We start from the raw sequence: 23,786 nt of genomic DNA, 5'->3' as shown, positions 1-23,786 counted from the left end.
TTATTTCATAACTGAGGGAAAAGAGGAAGCCTCATAAATTTCTTTCCCTGGTTTAACATTAAACCCAGCTGTTTTTCTTGTTGTTAGCTCACTGCAGATAGGGAGAACATTGGGTTAAAGCCATGCAGTGGAGCGAAGACCAGAAATAACTGTTTTGGAAGAGGGGGAAGTCTCTCTACTGGAGATGAAAATCATTGACTTTGTTTGTTTGTGCTAAGTCTACTCTTATGTCTTCGCTGCTGGATTATATATCAACTTTTTATCCTGTTTAGGTGACTGAAGGTCACTGGAAATGGGGCGACCTTACATTTCATTGGAACAGTGCCTTTTTCACAGGGATTTATGGAATGTGGAACCTATATGTCTTTGCCCTGATGTTCCTGTATGCACCTTCCCATAAAAATTACGGTGAAGATCAGTCAAATGGTGAGATGCACTTTCCTGCAGTTGTGATTCCGTTACACTGATTAGTACAACTAATCAGTCAGTTAGGACTTCAGCATGTTTAGAAGATCCCTAGCATTATATGCATAGTTCTATTGATTATGGGTGTCAGGTTCCGAAATAAAAGACTCCAAACCTTGATGATGATGGTTAGAAGATGCTTTATCGGTACAGACTGACATCCATAAATAATGAAAGGAAATATTGTTGGAGCTATTGCTCCGTGTTCCCCACCACCTTATAAAGTCTTGTGCCTAAGTAACCCATTAAAGCAGCCCCACCCTTCTACCCGCGCTCCTAATCCATGGGCTGCCCACCCACACACTGGTGACACCCACCTCATTCCTACCTACTTCCTACTGCGTACAGGGAATGTCAGCAAGCCACAATCAGCCCCGGTCCTGCCAGCACTTTCAGCCCCGGTCCTGCCAACACTTTCAGCTCCCAGTTCAGGCCAGCACTTTCAGGGCTGCTAGGCTTAATACCTTCCCCCAGGGAGCCTCCCATCGCTCGGAGATGCTTGCAATTCAACAGCGGAGAAGGCTGGCGGCTGCCTTATGACGTCATCCTTCCTTTCAGGAATGAGAGTAGGCTGTAGCAGTGGCTGGCGGCCTCCTGGAGGCAGTAGGATCAAGGTTAGCTTGGTGGGCTGTGGTTGCGCCGGCCGCGCCAGGACTGACAATCGGTTTTAACTGCTAATACATACCCCAAGTTAGTGTAGTTATTTGATTTGATTGATATGACCACCCATTTGCGTGGTCTGAGTAGCAAACAATATAACAATAAAAGTAATCATTAAAAAAGCAAAAAGTAACATAGGTTACTTTATAGGTTCAGCTAATCTCCTGACCCCTGGGCCTAGGAGAACAGTAAGGTCTTAAGGGCTTTTTGAAAAGGTTAAAGGAAGTTTAGATTGTGGAAACACATACTAAGGAAAGAATGGAAAAGAGATTTCTAGATCTGATTATTGTTTCTCCCCCCCCTATTTTAATTACACATGGTACAACCCATCTATAACAGCTTGTTGCATAATCCTGAATGAAAATAATTCTTGTACTAGATCCTGAATTGAAAGATTATTCTCAAGATTCTTTATATCCTGAGATTTATACACACTTATTAAATGGATGTCCTACTGCACAATGTTTATTTTTTAATAAAAATGTCCTATTGCACATTTATTTTTATTAAAAATAAACATTGTGCAATAGGACTTCCATTTTGTGCTCACACACACACACACACACACACACACACACACACACACACAGAGTCCTGCTTGTTGTTAGAAAGAGGGACTGTTACTGAACAAATATGTAGATGCATGTAGAATTGCACAAAGTGGAGAAATAGCCCATATCCCCCATTTTTTTAATGGAAACTATGTCCATTCATGAAACTTCTCCATTGGAGTCTGCTTATTTCTTTCTAAATGCTGTGGTAATGCTGCGATAAAACTATCATCCCAGTTACGCATTCATCTCAAATGCAATTTTATGTTTTCAGGCGATTTGGGAGTTAATACTGGAGAAGAACTTCAGCTGACTACTACCATCACTCATGTGGATGGACCAACCCAGGTTTACAAATTGGCTCGGAAGGAGGCCCAGGAATAATCACTTCGGCACAATTTTACTTGTGTTCTAAATACAAATTACACAGCATGATGGTAGTATTTTCTTGCAAGGATTTGTTTGGAATCATCTGAAGGGTGCGTTGCAGAAAATAATGACTGTCTGGCAAGAACTAATGGGATGCTTATTATCCATGTATCTTTTCTGGGGAGAATCTTTTGTCAAGTTTGAATTCTTTTAATTCTTCATCTTGATCAATATTCCCCAATCTCAAAATACATTGGGTGTACAATTCCCACAGCCAGCTAAACTAACCAGTTTGGGTAAGACTGGTCTTGAGTATTAGCACCAGGAATGAGGTAGGAGGAGTGGTTACTCCATAAGTATTTCCTCCTTACCTTTGGGTGTATTTCACTACTTACCAACACTCCAGCTGATGCTGCTATGGATGTTCTTGGGAAACTAATTGGAATACATTATATGCTTCCTAAGTCAAGGTTTTATACAACAGTCCCAGTGCATATGTCTGGAACCAGTTTAGTTATTTGCATCATATGTAGCCAGTTCAATATTTACATACTTTAATGAATGTGTTCATGATCTTTTTTTCATAGTCTAGTGTAACACTGCCTTTTCTAAAGTTTGGTACAAAAAGAGGATATTTTGAAACCTCTGTTGATGTATGAATATGTGTCCTGAACTCTTAACAAGTCTTTTTGATGTAGATATCCTTTTATATACTTTAAGAATTCTTGTTTACTTATATATAATTCCATAGAACTGAATGGGGTGTGCAAGCGTGTATGTATGTGTTTTAAATTCTTATTTTCTTTCTTTTTTAAAAAATGCTCTAAGTAGCCCTGGGGACCACTATAGTTCATCTTTTTGTACTACAAATAAAGTATAAAAATATGTTGTTTTTTGTTGGCTGAAATTGGGGGGGGGATATTGCTGCTGTATTTTAATCTGTCATCATCACTGTGCTTCTTTAGAAATAGTAAACATAATTGGGATAATGCTGACATCTATTGGAGACCCAATGCTCTCTCATGAACCACAGTTACTCTAATTTCACAACTGAAAATCTAGTTTAAGCAAATGAGTGGAATAATATCTATATCTGAGAAACCAAGATAGTAAAATATTCCAAACAACATGAATAAAATATGACATGCCTTTAAGTATCATTTGGAGCAAAAATTCAAGAAGGAATGCCTGAACAGATGCTATTCCTCTCCTCTGTTTTACAGAACCCTCTTCAAAGACTTAATTCAATGCTGTTGAAATTGGGTAGATTGGAAAAATTGGGGCAATGCCTTCCAGAGTTAATGTACAGAATCAGCTCAGAAATGAGTTCTATTTGGATCATGGAAACCAGTATTAGTAATTTTCACCCTTGTTTATTGTAATGATGAACATGTGGAGGATAATTCTTAGAGATGATAGCTTTCATATAAACTTCCCATTTTAGGCAATTTCAAGAAGTGGTTTGAGGATGGATGCTTTTTTTTTGCTCCCTCTTTTGTAACAAACTTGGAAATAGAAATTGAGCGGGCAAAAGTCTTCACATGGATATCAATGAATCTATGAGAAATAGTATTATGTTTAGGAACTTCCATGAGCTATACAATATATTCTGGATTTATTAGACCAGGGGTGTCAAACTCGATTTCATTGATGGCCGGATCAGGATTGGGGGCCAGAGGGGGGAGGGGTGTGGCTGGGGTAGTCGCAGCTGACTGGGTGCTGCCTGGGGGCACAGCCAGCTTGGCATTGCTCACATGGGTGGTGCCTGTAGAGGCCAAGCAGGGTTAGGGAGGGAATCCAGGGGTCTCCGGTGGGTAGGGCTTGTCCAGCAGGATGAAATGAGGCAAGGCAGGGGGAGGGCAGCTACAGCAGGAAACCATAGGCTACCGCATGCTTGCCACCCTTTGTGTGCAGAGGGGGATGGTTTCCGGTAGCCACAGCCTGCCAGCCCCTCAGCTGGGCAGCTAGAAAGGCTGCAATACCAAGGTGCATCGGGTGCATGAGTGGCAGACCCAGGAGGGGGAGGGCGCAATGCTTCCCTGGCCACTACCAGACACAACACATGGTGCTTGCCTGGGCTTCCCCAAAGCACATTATTAGAACCTCCAAAATGGTTTTTAATTTGGCCACTACAGTATTATGGAATAAGTAACTCAAGATTCCTTGTAAAGTCGGTTGAGTCAATTTTGCTTGTTAAAAGCTGTAGGCTTTGAACCAAGTCTAACTATTTCCTGCATCCAGTATGTTTACTCTTAGATCTGTCAAGTTGGGATCCAAACCTCCTCTCCAACAGTTATAAAACCCTAGAGGCCCTGAATTTTCATGTGTTTCAAACTATAAAAAAAATACTTAGCCAGAATTAAAGAGGAAAACACGCTAAAACACGTCAACATATAAATATTCATTTTTAGAACAAATGCCAATCATACCAACTTATATCGGTCAGTATTTCTATTGCATCTACAAAGGGCCATTTGGAAGATTGAAAGCAACAAAACATGTCCTCAATTCAGTGTTCTACATCTGGGCTGGTAAGAGTTTTCCTCCTCCAACTGCACATTATCTAGTTTGCTACATTCTGATATGCAAGTCTGATATATCCAAAGTTCATTAGAAATTCACATATTCCAAATTTTTGGTACATAACTGAGCCTTAAGTTCACATGTTTAAACCTTAATACTCATCTTAAAATCTTATTAATAAAAATACAAATCTTAAACCAACACTGGACAACCAAAGACAAGCTCCAAATCAAATGGATTAAATGATTTAAATGCATTACATCTCCAGTATTTTTATTAAATGATAGGTAGCTTTCGGAGGGGGGGGGACATTTGCTAATAAACATGAAGTTTTTTTGATGAATTAATATTTTAATATTGGAAGACACAAATCCAACCTTTTTTAAAACCTGAAGTACTGATAGGGTATTCCAATTCTTTATTTAAAAGTTTGCGATACATTTTGAGACTGGATAGAATGAATCCCAACAGCTTCAGGTTTTCAGGCTATCAGACAAATAGAGTGGAGCAAAAGCTGTATCTTCCTGTCACAAAGCTTTTAATTCCATCTATATGGCATATTTCTGTAAAATTGTGTTGATGCTGGAGGCCAGTCGGCATAATGTAGAACAGTAAAAGAGAAAAGCTGTCAGAGTTGTAAAAGACTGCTTTTTCTTAGAGAAAAGTAATCTTAAAGTACATTTAAAAATAAGGGGTAACGTTTCTGAAATTGATCCCAGGATAAGATGGTGATGATAGAATGGTTTTGAAAATGTATTTTAAACTTCTTCCTTTCCATTTTCAGTGGTGATAGCACATGTCCCCAAGACAATTGCTTTCTAACCTCTCCCAAAAACACCTCTGTTAGATACTTTCATTAGTTGAGGCTCCCAGGATTAAATGAGTCTGACTTGACCTTGTTTAGTTTTAGTTTAGTTTTATTAAATTTCTATACCGCCCTTCTCCCAAGGGACTCAGGGCGGTGTACAGCCATATTAAAACATGAATTTATAAAATTTAAAACCAATTAAAATCAGATATATAAAATTTGGCCATCAATTTAAAACACACCTACACCCATTTAAAATTCATATTAGGCCAGTCCGGCTTGCTGAAACAGAAGGGTCTTAAGGGTGCAGCGAAAAGTGCGCAGGTCAGGGCTAAGACGAAGCTCTAGGGGCAGCTCATTCCAAAGGGCTGGTGCCCCCACAGAGAAGGCTCTCCCCCTGGGTGTCGCCAGTCAGCATTGTTTGGCCGACGGCACCCTGAGGAGCCCCTCTCTGTGGGAGCGTCTTGGACGGTGGGAGGTTGTTGCTGGCAGAAGGTGGTCTCGTATATACCCCGGTTCTAAGCCTTGGAGCGCTTTAAAGGTGGTAACCAACAGCTTGAATCGCACTCGGAAGACCAATGGAAGCCAGTGCAGCTCACGCAGGAGGGGTGTTACATGGGTACGCCGAGTCACACCCATAACCACCCACGCGGCCGCATTCTGGAGCAGCTGGAGCCTCCAACTGCTCTTCAAGGGGAGCCCCATGTAGAGAACGTTGCAGTAGTCCAGACGTGACGTGACGAGGGCATGAGTGACTGTGCGCAGGGCATCTCGGTCCAGAAAGAGACGCAACTGGTGTACCAAGGGAACCCGATAAAAAGCTCTCCTGGCCACGGCCATCACATGATCTTCCAAAGACAGCCGTGCACCCAGGAGAACACCCAAGTTGCGAGCCCTCTCTGTGGGGGCCAAGCTTTCACCCCCAATAGTCAGTGATGGTGCCAGCTGACTATACTGGGCCGCCAGAAGCCACAGCCACTCAGTCTTGGAGGGGTTGAGTTTGAGCCTGTTTCTCCCCATCCAGATCCGCACGGCCTCCAGGCACCGGAACATCACATCAAGGGCATCATTGGGGTGGTTCGGGATGGAGATGTACAGCTGAGTATCATCAGCATACTGATGGAATCTCACCCCGAAACCACGGATGATCTCGCCCAGCGGCTTCACATAAATGTTGAACAGAAGGGGCAAGAGGACTGACCCTTGTGGCACCCCACATACAAGGTGCCTCGGGGTCAACCTCTGCCCCCCTGCCAACACAAACTGCACATGATCGGAGAGGAAGGAGGAGAACCACCGCAAAAGGGTGCCCCCCCACTCCCAACCCCTCCAATCATCGCAGCATGATACCATGGTCGATGGTATCAAAAGCTGCTGAGAGATCTAATAGGACCAGGACAGAGGAGCAACCCCTGTCCCGAGCCCTCCAGAGATCATCGACCAATGCGACCAATGCCGTTTCAGTGCTGTGCCCTGGCCTGAAGCCCGACTGCAATGGGTCTAGATAATCGGCTTCATCCAGGTACTGGGGAAGTTGTCGCACCACCACACTCTCGACAACCTTCGCAACGAAGCGAAGGTTGAAGACTGGGCGATAATTCGCTAATACAGCCGGGTCCAGAGAAGGCTTCTTGAGGAGAGGCCTCACCACCACCTCTTTCAAAGAAGGGGGAAGTAACCTTTACTCAAAGAAGCGTTAATAATCCCCTGGAGCCAGCCTCGTGTAACCTCCTGGGAGGCCAGCACCAACCAGGAGGGACACGGATCCAATAAACGTGGTAGTGCTAAGTCTCCCCAGAATCCTGTCCACGTCCTCGGGAGTCACAGGGTCAAACCCCTCCCAGATAACATTCTCAAGATTCCCCTCCATCAGTCCATCCAGATCTACCCAATCAGAGTTCAGACCTTCCCGAATCTGAGTGACTTTGTCATGCAGGAATTGCACAAAATCCTCAGCCCTGCCCTGCAAGGGGTCTTCCCTCGCTCCCAGATGAAGGAGGGAGCAGGTCACCCTAAACAGGGCAGCTGGGCGGATCTCTGCAGACCCGATAAGAGTGGAAAAATAATTAAATTTTGCCGCTTTTATCGCCACTAGGTAGGCCTTACTATGAGACCTCACCAGTGTTCGGTCAGATTCGGAGTGACTGGCCCTCCAATCACTCTCCAGGCATCTTTTCTGGCGCTTCATCTCTCTCAGCTCCTCGGAGAACCAGGGAGCCAGTTGAGATCGGCACCAGGTCAGAGGCCGCAAAGGCATGACACGATCCAGAGCTCTGGCGGCCGCCCTATCCCAGGCGGCCACCAGCTCTTCAGTCCAACCATGAGCCAGAGCCTCAGGGAATGGCCCAAGCTCCATCAGGAACCTATCCGGGTCCATCAGGCGCCTGGGACGGAACCACCTATTCGGTTCTGTCTCCCTGCGGCAGGGTGTAGCGGTTCGAAAGTCCATGCGAAGGAGGGAGTGATCAGACCATGACAAGGGCTCAATGACTAAATCCCCTCTTTCCAGATCACTCTGCCACTGACCAGAGACAAAAATCAAGTCCAGAGTATGTCGCCCCAAGTGAGTAGGGCCTTGAACTAATTGGGTCAGGTCCAAGGCCGTTATGGAAGCCAAGAACTCCCGAGCCGCCATAGACATTTCGCCGACAGATGGCAGGTTGAAGTCCTCCATAACCATAAGCCTGGGGGTATCAACCGCAACCTCGGCTATAGAGTAAAGATGCTTTTCTTTTTTACAATCTGAAGGCCAAAGTATGATGTGCTTTCTTCAGGACACATTAAAACTCTTCTTGTCTTCTCGCTCTCTCCTTTAGTTTAAGAACTAGGGACTCATTCACCTTGTTCGGCTCTCAGCTTGATTTTTAGGATTAACCTAAGCAAACACACACACACAAGGATTTTAGATCTAGCAAAGAAAAATTCAGATCCAGCAACAATTTAGCCAAAAACGCCTTACTATTACAAGAAAGGAGTAAGCATGCTTCATTGCCCTCTTCCATCTAAATTCCTCTCAACTGGGTCCCCCATAATTTTTGCAGAGCGGCTGCTTAAGTGGTGAGTGGAATGACAGAAGATAAATTATTTCTCTAATTCTTCTAGACATCTGAAACAGAGAGGAGTTTAATCAGAATGACCTTCATTCCTTCTAGTGCTGTTATAACAACTGTGCAGCCCATTTTAGGATGGCTAATTCTGTATCTGTGCCTAGAGCTCCTCTGAATAATCTATAGTAAGCCTGGTGATGAGACATGTGCTTGGAGGTAGCTTATATTTTACTGATATTAAAATAGCTTAAGCAGAAGACTAAAATGATCCCAAGGCTAATCAGAGAGCATTGGGGCTCAGCATGGACCAAGCTTTGTAGCGCTCCTGTCAAAACAATGTCTGCTATCTCAACCTAGATTGTCAAAGAGATGTCACAGAGGGTCTGTTCCCTCAGCATGCTTAATCCAGGCAGTCAATCCTTAGGGCGCTACTGACAGTGTGCTGTCACACCAACAATTGAATCAAGTCACCAATTGGGAAATAGAAGCCCTGCTTATGTCCTCCAGAAAGTGCCTGGCGAGCCCATGAGTTTTAGCACCAGAAGATCTGTAAATTTTTATTTGATCATGCAGGCACGTTCTGGACTACTAGACTTTGGTACAGAGTTTTGCATTACAGAGGTTTGTATTTCCAGATATATTTACTTTCTAGCTCTTATCGCTGTTTTTGGAGGACTAAGTACACAAAATAAGAGAGATGAGTTTAGCATTATCAGAAAATGGCTGCCTAGTTGGAATAGGAGTTTGACAGGATCTAATCCCCTGGAATTTAATTTATCCCCTGGAAAGTAGATAATTAAGTCAACTAACTCCTTTCTGGTGTTCCCATCACTCTTATTGATCCAGTTAAATGTGTTGTGGGAATGGGAATACAATACAGTAAATCATTTTCAGTAAATCATTCTCATGATAAAATGGGAACCTAGAAATTGATTTTTACCTTAGAATTGTTGGACTAAATGATAACTACCGTAAGTTCACACATCACATTAAGATATAATGTGGTTTGTTAGGTATCATATTGGTGAATTCACAAATTGTGACTTGGTATCTTATCATAGTCTTTCCCAGCCCAAGAGCTTCAGCTCCCTAACTTTTCTACATAATATTGTCCTTTTTGACAATTCCAGTTTTTTAAGTCCACATGCCAAAGGCCTTTAGAGAGAAGGAAGACTGGAGTTAGCATAATAAGTGAATCTTGGACTCAGCAACCATCCCCTCTCCTGTCTTTTTAATTGTTTTCTCCATGTTGTCTATAACCAACCTGAAATAATAGCTGTAGGTTAGGGAAGGGATCAGTGGGAAAAGGGACAAGAAAAGCCATAAGTACTCAGGCATCACAATTTGGTTGGAACTGCTAATGAACCTTCATTTCTGGGTATGGCTTAACCAATCTAATCTAAAAGAAAGGAATCAATAGGCACACCAACTTTATTGACACATCCTGTGCACGCAGAGATAAAAATATTCTCGATTAGGAAATGTTTTGCTCAGACAGAGCTTGTATGCTAAAAGGTGCCTAAACTTGGAGACACTTTCTCAATGCAACAACTGTTAAAATAATTCCATGAAAAGCCACTCCTAACTTGACTGGAAAAACTTAATCCAACAAATGTAGAGAGACTTTTGTGATTTATGGCACGATCCTCTGTGCTCCTATTAAATTCCTCTCACGTTGTTCTCCTGGAGACATAGAATCCAACCTTCACATTATACACAATGGGCATTTTAATGGTGATGTCACTGGGGATTATTATTGTCTAACTAATCATGTTTTCTCATTTAAGTAGCAAGGTGGTATTTCATGGTGTGTGTGTGTGTGTGTGTGTGTGTGTGTGTGTGTGTGTGAACAGCAGCATATCAGTAACTCTATAAGGGAGTGAATATTTATATGCATTGGTGTCCATTAAAAGGGAGGGAGGGAGGGAGGGAGGGAGGGAGGGAGGGAGCTTTTCTGTAGCTTTCAGTCAATGCATAGAAAAGCGCTCTCTTCAAAGGGCAGGCACGAAAGGCTTTCAGTCACCATGGTTATGTCCTCCAGTTCTCTGATGAAGAAAGCCGTCAGCAAGATTAATCAGCATTGATCGTGACCAGCTTCCCTCAGCCCACACGCTATTGAAACAAGCTGGATCATAGGAGCTGACAGCAAGAACAGGAGCTCTTTGACTTATGACTACAATCAAGCTGACAATTTCAGTCATACGTCGTGAGGGTATAAAGCAGGTCACGCGAGCATGCCCGATTTCACCTTTTTTACGTCAGTCATTAGGTGAACACAGCGATTGTAAAGTGAATGTTGCAGCTATTAAACAAACATTGTTCGCTATGAGTTGTTTTTTTGCTGGGAGTAAATAGCAATTTCTGGCAAAAAATATCAAAAATCAGGGTCACAGGGCTGCAGGGTGCTGCAAATGTCCATAAATGCAGTTCGATTGCCAAGTGGCCAAAATGTGGTCATGTGACCATGAGGCAGTGTTGGTGAACCTTTTCGACACTGAGTGCCAAAACGGGAGTGTGCACACAGGTGGGGACTGCTAGAAACCAGAAGAGCAGCTCCCTGGCACGCATGCGCATGCTGGAAAGCTGAGCTTCCAGTTTCCGGCATGTGCATACATACTGGCCAGGTGGTCTTTGCCCGTGTGTGCACACCAGAAATTGGAAGACCAGGTGACCAGTGCACAAGTGTATGCCGGAAACCGAAAGCTCAGCTTCCTGGCACTCACATGTGCACCAGGGAGCTGCTCTTCCGGTTTCTGGCGCTCCTGTGAAGACCAGCGACGGCTGGTGTGCCCCGAGAGATGGCTCTGCTTGCCACTTCCAGCACACATGCCATAGGTTTGCCATCACTGCCATAAGGGGTGGTCATCAGGACTTTGAATCCCTTTTTCGGGGTCTGTCATAAATTTGATCACTCGCTAAACAGCAAGTCGTAAGTCAAGGACTACCTGTATCAAAATACCAGTGTGGATAAATGTGGGCAAAGGGTCTCCATCCACAAGGCGGTGAACCAGAGGTGGTTGCTACCGGTTCTCCCCAGTTCTTGTGAACCGGTAGTGGAAATTTTGAGTAGTTTGGAGAACTGGTAAATACCACCTCTATCTGGCCCCGCCCCAATCTATTCACTGCCTCCCGAGTCCCAGCTGATTGGCTAGAAAACAGAAAAAAACTGTTTAAATTCTTACCGCGGGGCTTCAAAGGGCCACCCTACAGCTGATCAGCGGTAAAAGGCAGTGTGGTGGTAGACCGGAACGCTCCAAAAACAAATGGGTAGACTGGTGCGCTCCAAAAACAAATGGGTAGACTGGTACAGCTCTGCAAGCAGTTAAAAGCCTGGTAGACCAGTACCTCTGCTAAATCCTAAAGAATTGTCACATGACCATCAAGCTATGCCCACAAAATAAGCCACACCCACAGAACCGGTAGTAAAAAAATTTATAACCCACCCCTGCGGTGAGGGTACCTAATATTCCTTGATCCTCCTGTTGCCCCGCTCCAACAACAACTCTGTGAGGTGGATTGGGCCGAGAGAGAGTGAGAGGCCCAAGATCATCGATCTGGCTTTCATGCCTAAGGCGAGACTAGAACTCACAGTCTTCTGGTTTCCAGACCAGTACTTTTCGTTATCGTATCTTCCCATCACCAGATGAACAAGCAGACTTAGAAACCAGTTTTGCAGCTCTGTAAAGAACCCTGAAAAGGTTAACGTTTAAAGTAAGTTAGCTTTTAAAATTAATGTTCTTGATAATGCAGCCACCCAAGGCCAATTAAGTAGCAGTTGGAGCATGCAGAGAAAGAGGCAACCTTCAGTAAACGCTGCCAGCTCTTGAGTATTTTAAAGACTGTAGTATAGAAAAGAAAAATAATTCTGTTTAGGAACCTTTAATTGTTTTGTACTATCTTTACATAGCTCAAGAATTTAATTGGGCTGAACGGGCTTAGAATTCCAACTAAAATGCCAGTTAAATTCCCATTATAGCTTCCATTCCCCACCCCCCACCCCCATTGACTTAAAGTCGTCTCCATTTTCAGTTTCGTACTGAAGTTGTGCTATCTTCTGAACGTTAATTGAAGGTTAGTGTTTTCTCTCCAGCAGAAGGCAGCTGAAAACTGCAGCTGAAAAAATCCCTCTTACAAAAAGCATTTGTGGATACAGGATCAGTAGAAACATTCAGGATAATGAGGACAGAGCAAAAAAAAAAAATCAGTAACAGTAAGAAACTTTCTAAGGCAGCAAGAAAAAAACTTCGATCAAAAATATCCTGAAATCAGGTATTATTATTATTATTATTATTATTATTATTATTATTATTATTATTATTATTTATTGAATTTCTATACTGCCCTTCTCCCGAAGGACTCAGGGCGGTGAACAGAATAAGATTTCATATACCTATAATAATTTTTTTTTATAAACAGTAAATAATAAATTGAATCAACTTAGTGTATCTGCTAAAACCTTGGCATAGAATTTAGATAATAATAATAATAATAATAATAATAATAATAATAATAATAATAATAATAATAATATAATAATAATAATAATAATTTTATTTCTATACCGTCCTTCTCCCGAAGGACTCAGGGCGGTGTACAGCCAATTTAAAAACACAGGACACAACAATAATTAAAAATTAAAATAAATAGATTTGGCCGATTTAAAACCCCAAAAATTTAAAATACCCCAATTTAAAATTATTATGTTGATAGCCCTGCCTGGCGGAACAACAGGGTCTTCAGTGCGCAGCGAAACACCCGGAGGTCGGAGATCTTACATATTTCCGGGGGCAGTTCATTCCACAGGGCTGGGGCTCCCACAGAGAAGGCCCTCCCCCTGGGTGTCACCAGCCGACATAACTTGGCTGATGGCACCCTGAGGAGACCCTCTCTGTGGGAACGGACTGGTCGGTGGGAGGCTATTGGTGGCAGAAGACGGTCTCGAAGGTACCGAATGTTTCTGCTAGCCCTGCTTGTTGAAACAGAAAGGTCTTCAGGGCACGTCGGAAAGTGCGAAAATCTGGGATTATTCGTATTCCAGGGGGCATTTTGTTCCAAAGAGTAGGTGCCCCCACAGAGAAGGCTCTCTCCCTTGGAACTACTAGACGACATTGTTTTAATGATGGTACTATGAGTAGGCCTACTCTGTGAGAGCATATTGGTTGGTGGGAGGTTATCGGTTGCAGCAGGTGGTCTCGTAAGTACTCAGGTCCTAAGCCATGGAGCACTTTAAAGGTAAGAAGGTATGCTGGGGATCCATAGCTCTCCGAGCTAAAGTGAAAGAAAGGTGCTGTATCCATCATTTAATCAGAGTTTCCCTCCATTCTCATTAATTGGAGGAAAAAATTTGGAGGAAAAAAAAATATAAAGTGTTTCTTTCTACCAACCTCTCTCCAGCCATCTGGGTCTCCCTGGATGGTTGCGCTTCTATTCCGTCCCAAAGAAAACATTCTTCCTTTAGGCATTTTCAAATTAGGAAATGGAAAAACTGGGAAGGCTGCAAACTGGGAGAAAATAACTCCCTGAACAGGTAGTCCTTGATTTACAACAGTTCATTTAGTGACTGTTCAAAGCTACAATGAAACTGAAAGAAATTGACTTATGACCATTTTTCATACTTAATGATCTTTGTAGCAGCCCCAGAATCATGTGTTCAAAAACCAGATACTTGGCTACTGGTTCATAGTTACGACCAGTGGTGAAATCTAAAATTTGTTACTACCGTTTCTGTGGACATGGCTTGGGGGGGGGGGTTAATGTGACCGGGTGGGCAGGCCAATTTTTTCCCCCCTTTTAAAACCATTTTTTCTACAACCTCTTCGGTGAAGAGGTTGTAAAAAAATGCTTTCAAAAGGCTCTGACGATCCCAGCTGAGTTGCCTGATCGGCAGAGGCTTTTTTTCTTTTAAAAGCCTCTGCCAATCAGGCAACTCAGCTTGGAACTACTGGATCGCTACCGGATCAGGCGATCCGGTCCGAATCGGGAGCATTTCACTCCTGGTTACGACCATTGCTATGTCCCAACATCATGTGATCACTTTTTGCAGCCTTTTGACCAACCAATGGGGAAGCCAGATTCATTTAAGAACCGTGTTACTAACTTATCAATTGCAGCGATTTGCTTAACAACTGTAGCAAGAAAGAAATGTCGTAAAATGGGGCAAAGTTCATTTAACAAATGTCTCAGTTAACAACAAAAATTTGGTGCTCAGTTATGGTCGTAAATCAAGGACTACCTCTATTGCAACAAAGCACCCCATCTGAAGGAAGTCTAACTCCTGGAAATCATGTAGAAAGTAGAAGGGGACAAAAACATTAGGAAACTATAAAACAGATTTGAGCCCAGAATTAATCTTCTTTAGCAGTGTCCAATCACATTTTTTGTGACTTTAACAAGCAGATATGCAAATAAGGACAAACCAGGTTTAGATTTCCTCCCCATTATGTTCAGCCTATTTGCTTGCAATTCTTCTCTGCTATAGTAATTTTTCAATGTCAGGCAGCTGTTAAAAGCATAGATTAGATCGGCCAATTAGAAAGGCAAGCAATCTTAACCTGCAGCATGGTTAATACCATTTTTAAGGGGGGGAAATGGGTGTGCCCTACAAAGAAAATTGCTAATCTGTGTCTTTAAATGAAGAGCCTAAAAAGCTGGGTCTATGTTTTGCAATACATAAAGGGAAGCAGAGCAGAAATTATATATTTTCTCTCTCCAGCCTGGGCCTGGTTAAAGGAGAAGATAATATATTTACTACACAGCTTAGTGCATCTTTATTCTGGGGAAATACAATAATGTGTTGCTTTTAGTAGCTGAAGAAGTGCAGCTGTCCTGAATAATAAATAATAGAAAACCTTTGAAAATCAAGCCAAGATACAGAGCTGTAATTAATCTGTCTGCTTTTTAAATGCAAATAAATAACCCATGAGTAAAAATCAAAGGAAATATGCTGTTTAGCAATAGCAGTCCTCTCCTAGCAGCTCACAATAAGAGAGATAGATAGTTGTTTATGATATATTAGCAGTAGGGCTGGGTTCTAAATTTTGTTACTACCGGTTCTGTGGGCGTGGCTTATTTTGTGGGCATGGCTTGGAGGTCATGTGATGGTGGGTGTGGCTAGCTGGTCATGTGACTGGGTGGCCATGGCTATGTGTATAGGGACTACTCAGAGGGCTGAAAAAAGTCATTTCTGACAGGTCCTCGCACTTTTGACTGGTCCTCACACTTATGACCATCACATTTATGCCCGTGCAGCAGTGGTGGGTTGCTCCCAGTTCACACCGGTTCTAGTAAAAAAAATTAATAGTTCGGAGAACCGGTAATAAGATTGGCTGGCCACGCTCCCAAACCGGTTCCCAGCCTGATCGCTGTTGGCTTACCCCGCCCACTCCCAATCTATTGCTGCCTCCTGAGTCCCAGCTGATGGCTAGAGGGAAAAAAACTGTTTAAACTCTTGCTGGGGGCTTCAAGGGGCCGCCCCACAGCTGATTAGTGTTAAAAGAAAACAAATGAGTAGACCGGTGCATGCAAAAATAGAAAAAACAGCCCCTTTCAGCTTCAGGATAGGTTAATTAGCACAAGTTGATTAGATTGGCCTCCCGACTCTCAGCTGATTTGCTCTCAGCTGTTTTGCAGAGGGCTCTGTTGCTAGCTGCAAAGAGTGCTGGAGCAGATTTTTTTCCCCCTAGCTATGCTGAAAAAACGAAACTGAAAGTAAAGCAGAGTCTTTGCTGCAACGTGACAAAATGAGGCAGAGAGAGATTTATTTTTATTTTTATTTTTCCTTACCAAAAAAGGTAGGTGCAAAACTGCAAACAATGGGAAATTTAGGGCAAAAGAGAGTTCAAGATTTTAAAACACAAAAGAAAAAAAGCTCTATTTAACTAGGGAATGGTAATAATTGAGATACTATTAATTGTATATTAAAAGCAGAAATAGTTAAATTGTGGTTTGGAGGAATATATTTTATTATTATTTTATTATTATTGGTAAATATAATTAATTGATTTGTAAGAAATTGGATTGCATGGAAATAATTGGAATATTCATGTTCATATTGATTAATATACAAAAAAGATAGTTATATAACTAATTGATTTATATTAAAATGTTGAATTTGTATTAAACAACTGTAATATTACATAATTAACCACTGTGAGGATGGATATAAAAATAGATGACAATGGGAAGGGGTATAATATAGAATAGAAGGGAAAAATTGAATTTGATTAAGATTAGAGATGAGGATGAAGGGTAATATTGGTTTTTTAAAAAAATAGATGAGGAATAAATATGGCAAAAAGGAAATATAGAAATTGTAAATTTAATTGAAATGACTAAACACTGTTTAAATTTGTGAACCGGCCAAATACTCTGTTCAAAGAAAATAAATTGTATGTTTGTATGTCTGTTTCTAATTATTGCTATTTATTTATATTTGTTCTCTTTTATTCTTTAAAGTTTAACAATTCATTCTTTATCTTAATATCTTTATATTTGTTTGGGGTTGGCTTTTTTTCCTTTCATCTTTTTTATGGTACAGCAATCTTTCTCCTCAAACCTACCACCTCTCTCTTTTCTTTCCTTCTTACTTTCTCTTCTCCTCCTCCCTACTTCCTCTTTCTTTCTCCTTCTCCTCCTCTCTTCCTCCCTCTCTTACCCTCCCTCCTACTCTAATTTCCCTTCCCTTCCTTCATCCCTCTCTATTGCTGTATCCTTTTATGCATATGGACTACTCAGAGGGCTGAAAAAGTTATTTTTGACTGGTCCTCGCACTTTTGACCAGTCCTCAAACTTACGACTGTCCTCACATTTTACGTTTTTTGCCCTATCTTATCACCATGGTGAAGAGAAGCAGTTGTGAAATGAGTGACATGGTTGTTAAGAATGCTGCACGGGCATAAATGTGAGGATGGTCATATGTGTGAGGACCAGTCAAAAGTGCGGGGACCTGTCAGAAATGACTTTTTTCAGCCCTCTGAGTAGTCCCTATACACATAGCCACGGCCACCCGGTCACATGACCAGCTAGCTACACCCACCTAGTCACATGACCTCCAAGCCACGCCCATGAAATAAGCCACGCCCACAGAACCAGTAGTAACAAAATTTAGAACCCACCCCTGCCGTGCAGCATTCTTAACAACCATGTCACTCATTTCACAACTGCTTCGTCACCGCTACCGGCTCGGCCGAACCGGGAGGAACCCACTTCTGATTAGCAGGGATCTCCAAACTCGGCAACTTTAAGGTTTGTGGACTTGCTGGCTGGGGAATTCTGGGAGTTGAAGTCCGCAAGTCTTAAAGTTGCCAAGTTTGGAGAACCCTGCTATATAGGATTGCCTGCAACATCGCAAGCAGAAACTATACAGATGCCGCTCTTCTGGTCAATACATATGTGTTTATGCTAAGAAAAGCTGAACCTTAGATATTTGTCCACTTTTACAGAGATGACCTCTGATTTTAATCTTTATTATCTATTCTCACTGAGAAAGCAGAGCTGCTATTTCAACTGGTTATATGTATCAGTCAATCGGTGAGATTGAACTGATTTCTTCATGCTGATTATTTCTGGCTAGCCTTTATCTCTAGGTATACTCAAACTTTCTAGTATATAAAGGTAAAGGTTCCCCTCGCGCATATGTGCTAGTCATTCCCGACTTTAGGGGGCAGTGCTCATCTCCATTTCAAAGCTGAAGAGTCAGCGCTGTCCGAAGGCATCTCCATGGTCATGTGGCTGCCATGACTCAACACCAAAGGCATATGGAACACTGTTACCTTCCCACCAAAGGTGGTCCCTATTTTTCTACTTGCATTTTTTACATGCTTTCAAGCTGCTAGGTTGGCAGAAGCTGGGACAAGTAACGGGAGTTCACTCCGTTACGCGGCACTTGAGATTCAAACGGCTGAACTGCTGACCTTTCCATTGACAAGCTCAGCGTCTTAGCCACTGAGCCACCGCATCCCTTTTTTCTAGTATATACATGCCTGCATTTGCACACATTTACCACTGTGCTTTCCCTTCTTTCTCCAGCTCAATAAATCTAAAGTTTTCTCTGTGCAGCTGTGAAGTGCTACACACATGACTGGTATTTAGAAACCATAGGTGAAGAACAAAGGGAGACAGAAAAGAAAGGTCTAAAGTTATCTCTTCTCCACCTGGTGTCTTTCCATTGTATTGTGCCTACAACTTTCAAAATTTCCAGCTAGTGCACGATGGGACGTGGGGATAGTTCTAAAATGTGGTTGATAAATCACCCATGGTAGACATTGCAGAGGAGAGCTATGTTGGTCTACATTCCTATGTCTTACATAGCAATAAAAATTATGGTCATAAGTCAAGGACTAGCTGTTGCAATTGTGGTCATAAGTCAAGGACTACCTGTTGCTACGCAAGACAGTTAAGTGAATTTTGCCTCATTTTATGACCTTTTGTGACACTTAACCACACTTGTTAAGTGAATTGTTGCCGTTGTTAAGTTAGTAGCATGTTAAGTGAAGTGAATGTGGCTTCCCCATTGACTTTACTTGTCAGAAGGTCGCAAAAGATGTCCATGGGATACTGCAACTGCCATAAATACATGCCAGTTGCTAAATCTGAATTTTGATCACCTGCCCATGGGGATGTTGCAATGGTCGTAAGCAGTGGTGGGTTGCCCCCAGTTTGGACCGGTTCGCAAGAACCGGTAGTAAAACCAGCGGGAGGCCCCACCCACTGCTCCAGATGTCATCATCGGCGATCTGCGGAGCGTGATCTGTGCAGCACGATCCCGTTGCGAACCGGTAGTAAAGGTAAGTAGAACCCACCCCTGGTCGTAAGTGTGAAAAACATATTACTTTTTTTTCAGTACTGTTGTAACTTCAAACAGTCACTAAACAAACTGTCGAGAATTACCTGTACTGCTTTGGTTTTTATCGCTGCTTTAATATAGGACCTTCTAGATTTATTAGCATTTTGTTTTATAACGGACAGCTGGGACTGCTGCAAGGAAGAGGGAAGTATTCTAGATCCCCTTTATTATTTAAAAAAATTATATATATATTTGTTTTCGTAGATTTTCACGGGTACAGGTATGCAAGTCTTGAGGTATTCGTGTCTTTTCCCGTGTAAGATTGAGAGTAATTTGGCGATGTTTCAACGAGGTCTCACTCGTCATCTTCAGGCTGGTGTCTTCGGCTTCGTGCGTCGTGCTTGTGCTATATACACACACACACACACACACACACACATACAATCAGGGGAATGAAAGGGCAGCAGCCTATATATAAAGGCTGCTGCCCTTTCATTCCTCTGATTCTACTTCCATGTGTCACCGTGAATGACCAAGCAAGATAATTCAACAGGTATAGCACTTCCCACATTCTGATCTTGGCGCACTGCTCGCTTCCACAGAGAAAGGGGAGGGGTCTGTCGCCTGCGGGGAGATCCCGTAGGGATCGCTTCCCTATAGCCCACCGGCTCAGCCGCCGCTTGGTCCCTCCGCAATCCTAAGAACTTCACCCGAAGAAGGACAGGCGTCTTCCCCCTTTGGACGGAACAAAGCTCCCCCACCCTCTCCCGAAGCTGTCTCTCTCTCAGCGGAGTTTCGCTTTGGTGTTCATTCTCCAGGTTCGGATTCTTTTAACGACTCATTTACATTGCTGCTATTGCTGCTTATGACGATCGTCGTACTCTAGCTGCATGGTTGTGGTACGTTCCCGGGGGTGGGGAGGGGGATTTAATGAATGAATGAACGGAGCGGCGGCGGCAGCGCTGGGCTGATCTCTCTCCTGGCTGCTCGCTCCGCTTTCCAGCCGGACCGAGCCGGAGAAGAAGGCGGGCCACCGGGCAGATGCCAGAGTGTTGAGCCGCCGCCAGGGAGGCAGATAAAACGCAAGGAAGGGCTACTCCTTCCCGGGGCGGAAAGCGGCTCCACGGCCGGGGCTTGGAGGTGGCTCGTTTTCAGGGAGCCCGGTTGTCGTGAGGACAGCGGTCCGGCCTCCCCAGCCTGTGGAAGGCGCGGAGGCGACCAATACCGGACCGGATTTCGGCTCGGCTCCCTCTTGGCTGCCCGTGAGGTGCGTGTTTGGCCGGGCTGCCGCCTCCGAGCCTGCCTCGCTCTTCGGCCTCCCGATGATCGGCAGGCCTGCTTTCCTCTCTGGGTGTTGGGACGGAGGAACACGTGTCGTTTCCTCTGGCCTGGAGGGATGGTGGTGGAAGAGAGTTCGGTCTGTGAGCGCGTTTCCACGGTCGGAATCCACGCTTGGCTGGAATCCCGGTTAGATGATGGGCGGGCTCTTGTGGATGGCGCTAACTCCGGGTGTGAGAGAAAAAACGCGCGTGTTGGCTTGATCTCAAGCCAATTTAACCGTTGCTTGAGAGGATATTCTTATAAACATTTAGTACTGCAGGCTTGAGAAAGGAGTGTTCATGTATCAGAGGTTATTGGGCCGCCTCCACCACTTTTCTTTCTGGAAAAATTGACCTCTGGTGCTTTTTTTTTTTTTTTAAGGTGGTTTATCAGACAATGTAGATAAACATGACTGGGCCTGGTTAGTATTTGGATGAATTGACCTCCAGGAAGTGAATCATACAATTCTAGTCTCCCCAAGCAGGGAGCAACAAGATCCTATTACTAAGATCACTGCATCCTTGTATCCATGAGGTTATCAGGAATCAGGCTTGACTCTAGGATACTGTTTACCTTTTATAGATCTGATTTTCATGTAATGTGAATGGAATTTGGGAATTCTCAATTCTGTGTAGGTATGAACATTCGGACTGTGCGCTCATGGAAAAAGACAACCATGTGGTTTGGAGATCGGCTTGTACATGAAGCATTAAACTAAAAAGCCACATTGTGGTTTGCTTAACGTTAGCTAACCGTGAAATAGGCCTCTATTATATCACAATATAGGCAATTCTTTAACTGGGATGTTGCCGGTCAGCTTTCAGCTTGGCTTAGCATTAAGAACATCTAGGCCTGTGAAAATTTGGATTGTGGTTAGTAGGCAGTAATGAAGGATAGAATACTGTTAAGTCTTCGCTACTCTTGGTTATCTCAACCTCTGTAGCCCAAATATCTTTAAGAACATGCAGTAGTTTCCACCTTTAATCTCTAGGTCTATGGAGATTCTCAGTCATCCGTTTGGGACTTTAATCTGTGGTTTTTCTTTTTTTTTTCTTTTTTCTTTTTTTGTAATTGGAGAGCTAGTTATGAGAAGGAGTTATGCCTGAAACTTTGGAATCCCTTTGATAAATCAGGCTAGAAAAACAAATAATCTGAACAAATACAAGGCACTTTTCCTATGACGTTAGGGCAAACTTTCCCTATTTGGTCCCCCCCTCCCCAAAAAGCATGGACTTTGGCTACCAGAATCAGGGGTGAAATCCAGTAGGTTCTGACAGGTTCTGGAGAACCAGTAGCGAAAATTTTGAGCAGTTCGGAGAACCGGCAAATACCACCACTGGCTGGCCCCAGAGTGAGGTGGGAATGGAGATTTTGCAATATCCTTCCCCCAGGAGTGGGGAGGGAATGGAGATTTTGCAATATCCTTCTCCCAGGAGTGGGGAGGGAATGGGGATTTTGTAGTATCCTTCACCTGGAATGGGGTGGGAACAGGGATTTTGCAGTATCCTTCTCCTGCCATTCCCACCAAGCCACACCACGCCTACCAAGCCACACCCACAGAACCGGTAGTAAAAAAATTTGGATATCACCACTGATCAGAATCCTCTACTGTAGTTATGCTGATTTGGAATCAGTATCTGGAAATTACATTCAACACATGCAGAAAATGTTCAAGATGGTGGAGACTGCCTAAGCTATAGTTTAGACCAGGGTTGGGCAGTTAATTTTCCCAACGGGCCACATGAGAAATTGGGATTTTGTGGAGGGCCAAACCAATCTATATTTTTCTACCATATTTTGGTGATTCTTCCCAGTAGCTGCCATTTCATTTTGTCTAATGGCAGGGTCATCCCTGTGCACCATGCTCCTTGCTTAAAACCTTGAAACTGTCTTTTGGAGGGAAGGGTACTGTTGAATTTAAATCCAAGTTGGAACTTCAGTTGCTGATATCTAACTTGTTTTCCCTTGACAGGCCTATTCACCAAAGGAGCATGTAAATTCAAGGTTCTTCCTTGGTCCCCAATTGAACAAGCAGGATGCCAGAGCAAAGTAATGATTACCGAGTGGTTGTGTTTGGAGCTGCTGGTGTTGGTAAGAGTTCTTTGGTACTCCGTTTCATACAAGGGACCTTCCGTGAAACATACATCCCCACTGTTGAAGATACATATCGTCAGGTTATCAGCTGTGACAAGAGCATCTGTACTCTTCAAATAACAGACACCACCGGAAGCCACCAGTTCCCTGCCATGCAGAGACTCTCCATCTCAAAAGGCCATGCATTCATGTTAGTATACTCTGTGACCAGCAGGCAATCTGTAGAAGAGCTCCAGCCAATCTATGAGCAGATCTGTCAGATCAAAGGAGACATTCAGAAAGTCCCAATTATACTGGTAGGAAACAAGAGCGATAACCCCCAAAGAGAAGTGGGCACCAGTGAAGGAGAAGTCCTTGCCACGAAATGGAAATGCTCCTTCATGGAGACCTCCGCCAAAATGAACTATAACGTGCAGGAGCTTTTTGAAGAGCTCCTTAATTTAGAAAAGAGAAGAAATGTAAGTCTGCAGGTGGATGGCAAGAAATCAAAGCAGCAGCGAAAGAAGGATAAACTGAGAAGCAAATGTTCTGTGATGTGACACCTACTGTGTGGCTAAAATAAGAGCATAATCTTGATCTTGCAGGACATCTAGTCAGAGAAAATTCTGATTATTGAGATTTTCAGAGGCTAAGTAAGTGTAAATGTGGGTTGGATTGTTTTAATATTTATTTAAGGGCGGTTGGATTTTGCATGTTCCTTTTTGCACAAGCATCAGCTATGCCTACTGCAAACCGGTCAATACCGTTCTGTGGTCAAGTGCATGATAAAAGTGGAATAAATAATCTTAAACCTGCAATGTACTGCTACATTTTTATAGTTTCTTCGATTTGCAACATATTTCCTCTTACAAATACTAATGTGAATGAGCAAATCGCAACAGGATTCTACTGAGTAAACCAGTATAATTAGACAGTACTGCAGCCAATGCTTGCATATACTTGGAACAAACAATAAATGCTTACAGATAGAACTTAACTATCTGATTATTGATAGTTCTCTGATTATTGTAGATTATTTGTATTTATGATAGTCCTTCTAATATGTATATTTATAGTAAAGAGACTTTATTCTTAAGTGTTCCACGTTATATGTAAATACTTCGTATGTGGCTACATCGGCAAGATTTTATGTGAATAATTAAAATTAAATGAGTTTTTAATGTGTA

General features: G+C 43.0%; 2 protein-coding genes across 4 annotated transcripts in view; both read left to right on the top strand.

The window, feature by feature from the left end:
* Positions 1-2,933, top strand: part of WLS (Wnt ligand secretion mediator) — a 39,599-nt gene extending 36,666 nt beyond the window's left edge. The window contains exons 11-12 of the mRNA XM_034433237.3: positions 273-426; positions 1,951-2,933. Coding sequence (XP_034289128.1) covers positions 273-426; positions 1,951-2,060 — 264 coding nt within the window. The 3' untranslated portion in view covers positions 2,061-2,933. The remainder of the gene's footprint in view (positions 1-272; positions 427-1,950) is intronic.
* A 16,811-nt stretch (positions 2,934-19,744) lies between these two features.
* On the top strand, positions 19,745-23,786 carry DIRAS3 (DIRAS family GTPase 3). Of its 3 annotated transcripts, none has more exons than XM_034433238.3 (2): positions 19,745-20,105; positions 22,499-23,786. In XM_034433238.3, exon 2 carries the CDS (start codon positions 22,563-22,565, stop codon positions 23,157-23,159), a length of 597 nt encoding a protein of 198 aa, XP_034289129.1. In that variant the 5' UTR covers positions 19,745-20,105; positions 22,499-22,562; the 3' UTR covers positions 23,160-23,786. The 3 variants fall into 3 exon arrangements, with proteins under 3 accessions (XP_034289129.1, XP_034289131.1, XP_087745925.1); XM_034433240.3 differs by lacking the exon at positions 19,745-20,105 and adding an exon at positions 20,176-20,473; XM_087889799.1 differs by lacking the exon at positions 19,745-20,105 and adding an exon at positions 20,605-20,673.

This window comes from Pantherophis guttatus, chromosome 3 (genome assembly GCF_059756535.1).
Source record: "Pantherophis guttatus breed Tessera chromosome 3, ASM5975653v1, whole genome shotgun sequence".
In the NCBI taxonomy this organism is placed as follows: Eukaryota; Metazoa; Chordata; class Lepidosauria; order Squamata; family Colubridae; genus Pantherophis; species Pantherophis guttatus.
The sequence above is the reverse complement of the archived record's forward strand: the minus strand, read 5'-3'. Positions and strand labels throughout refer to the sequence as shown.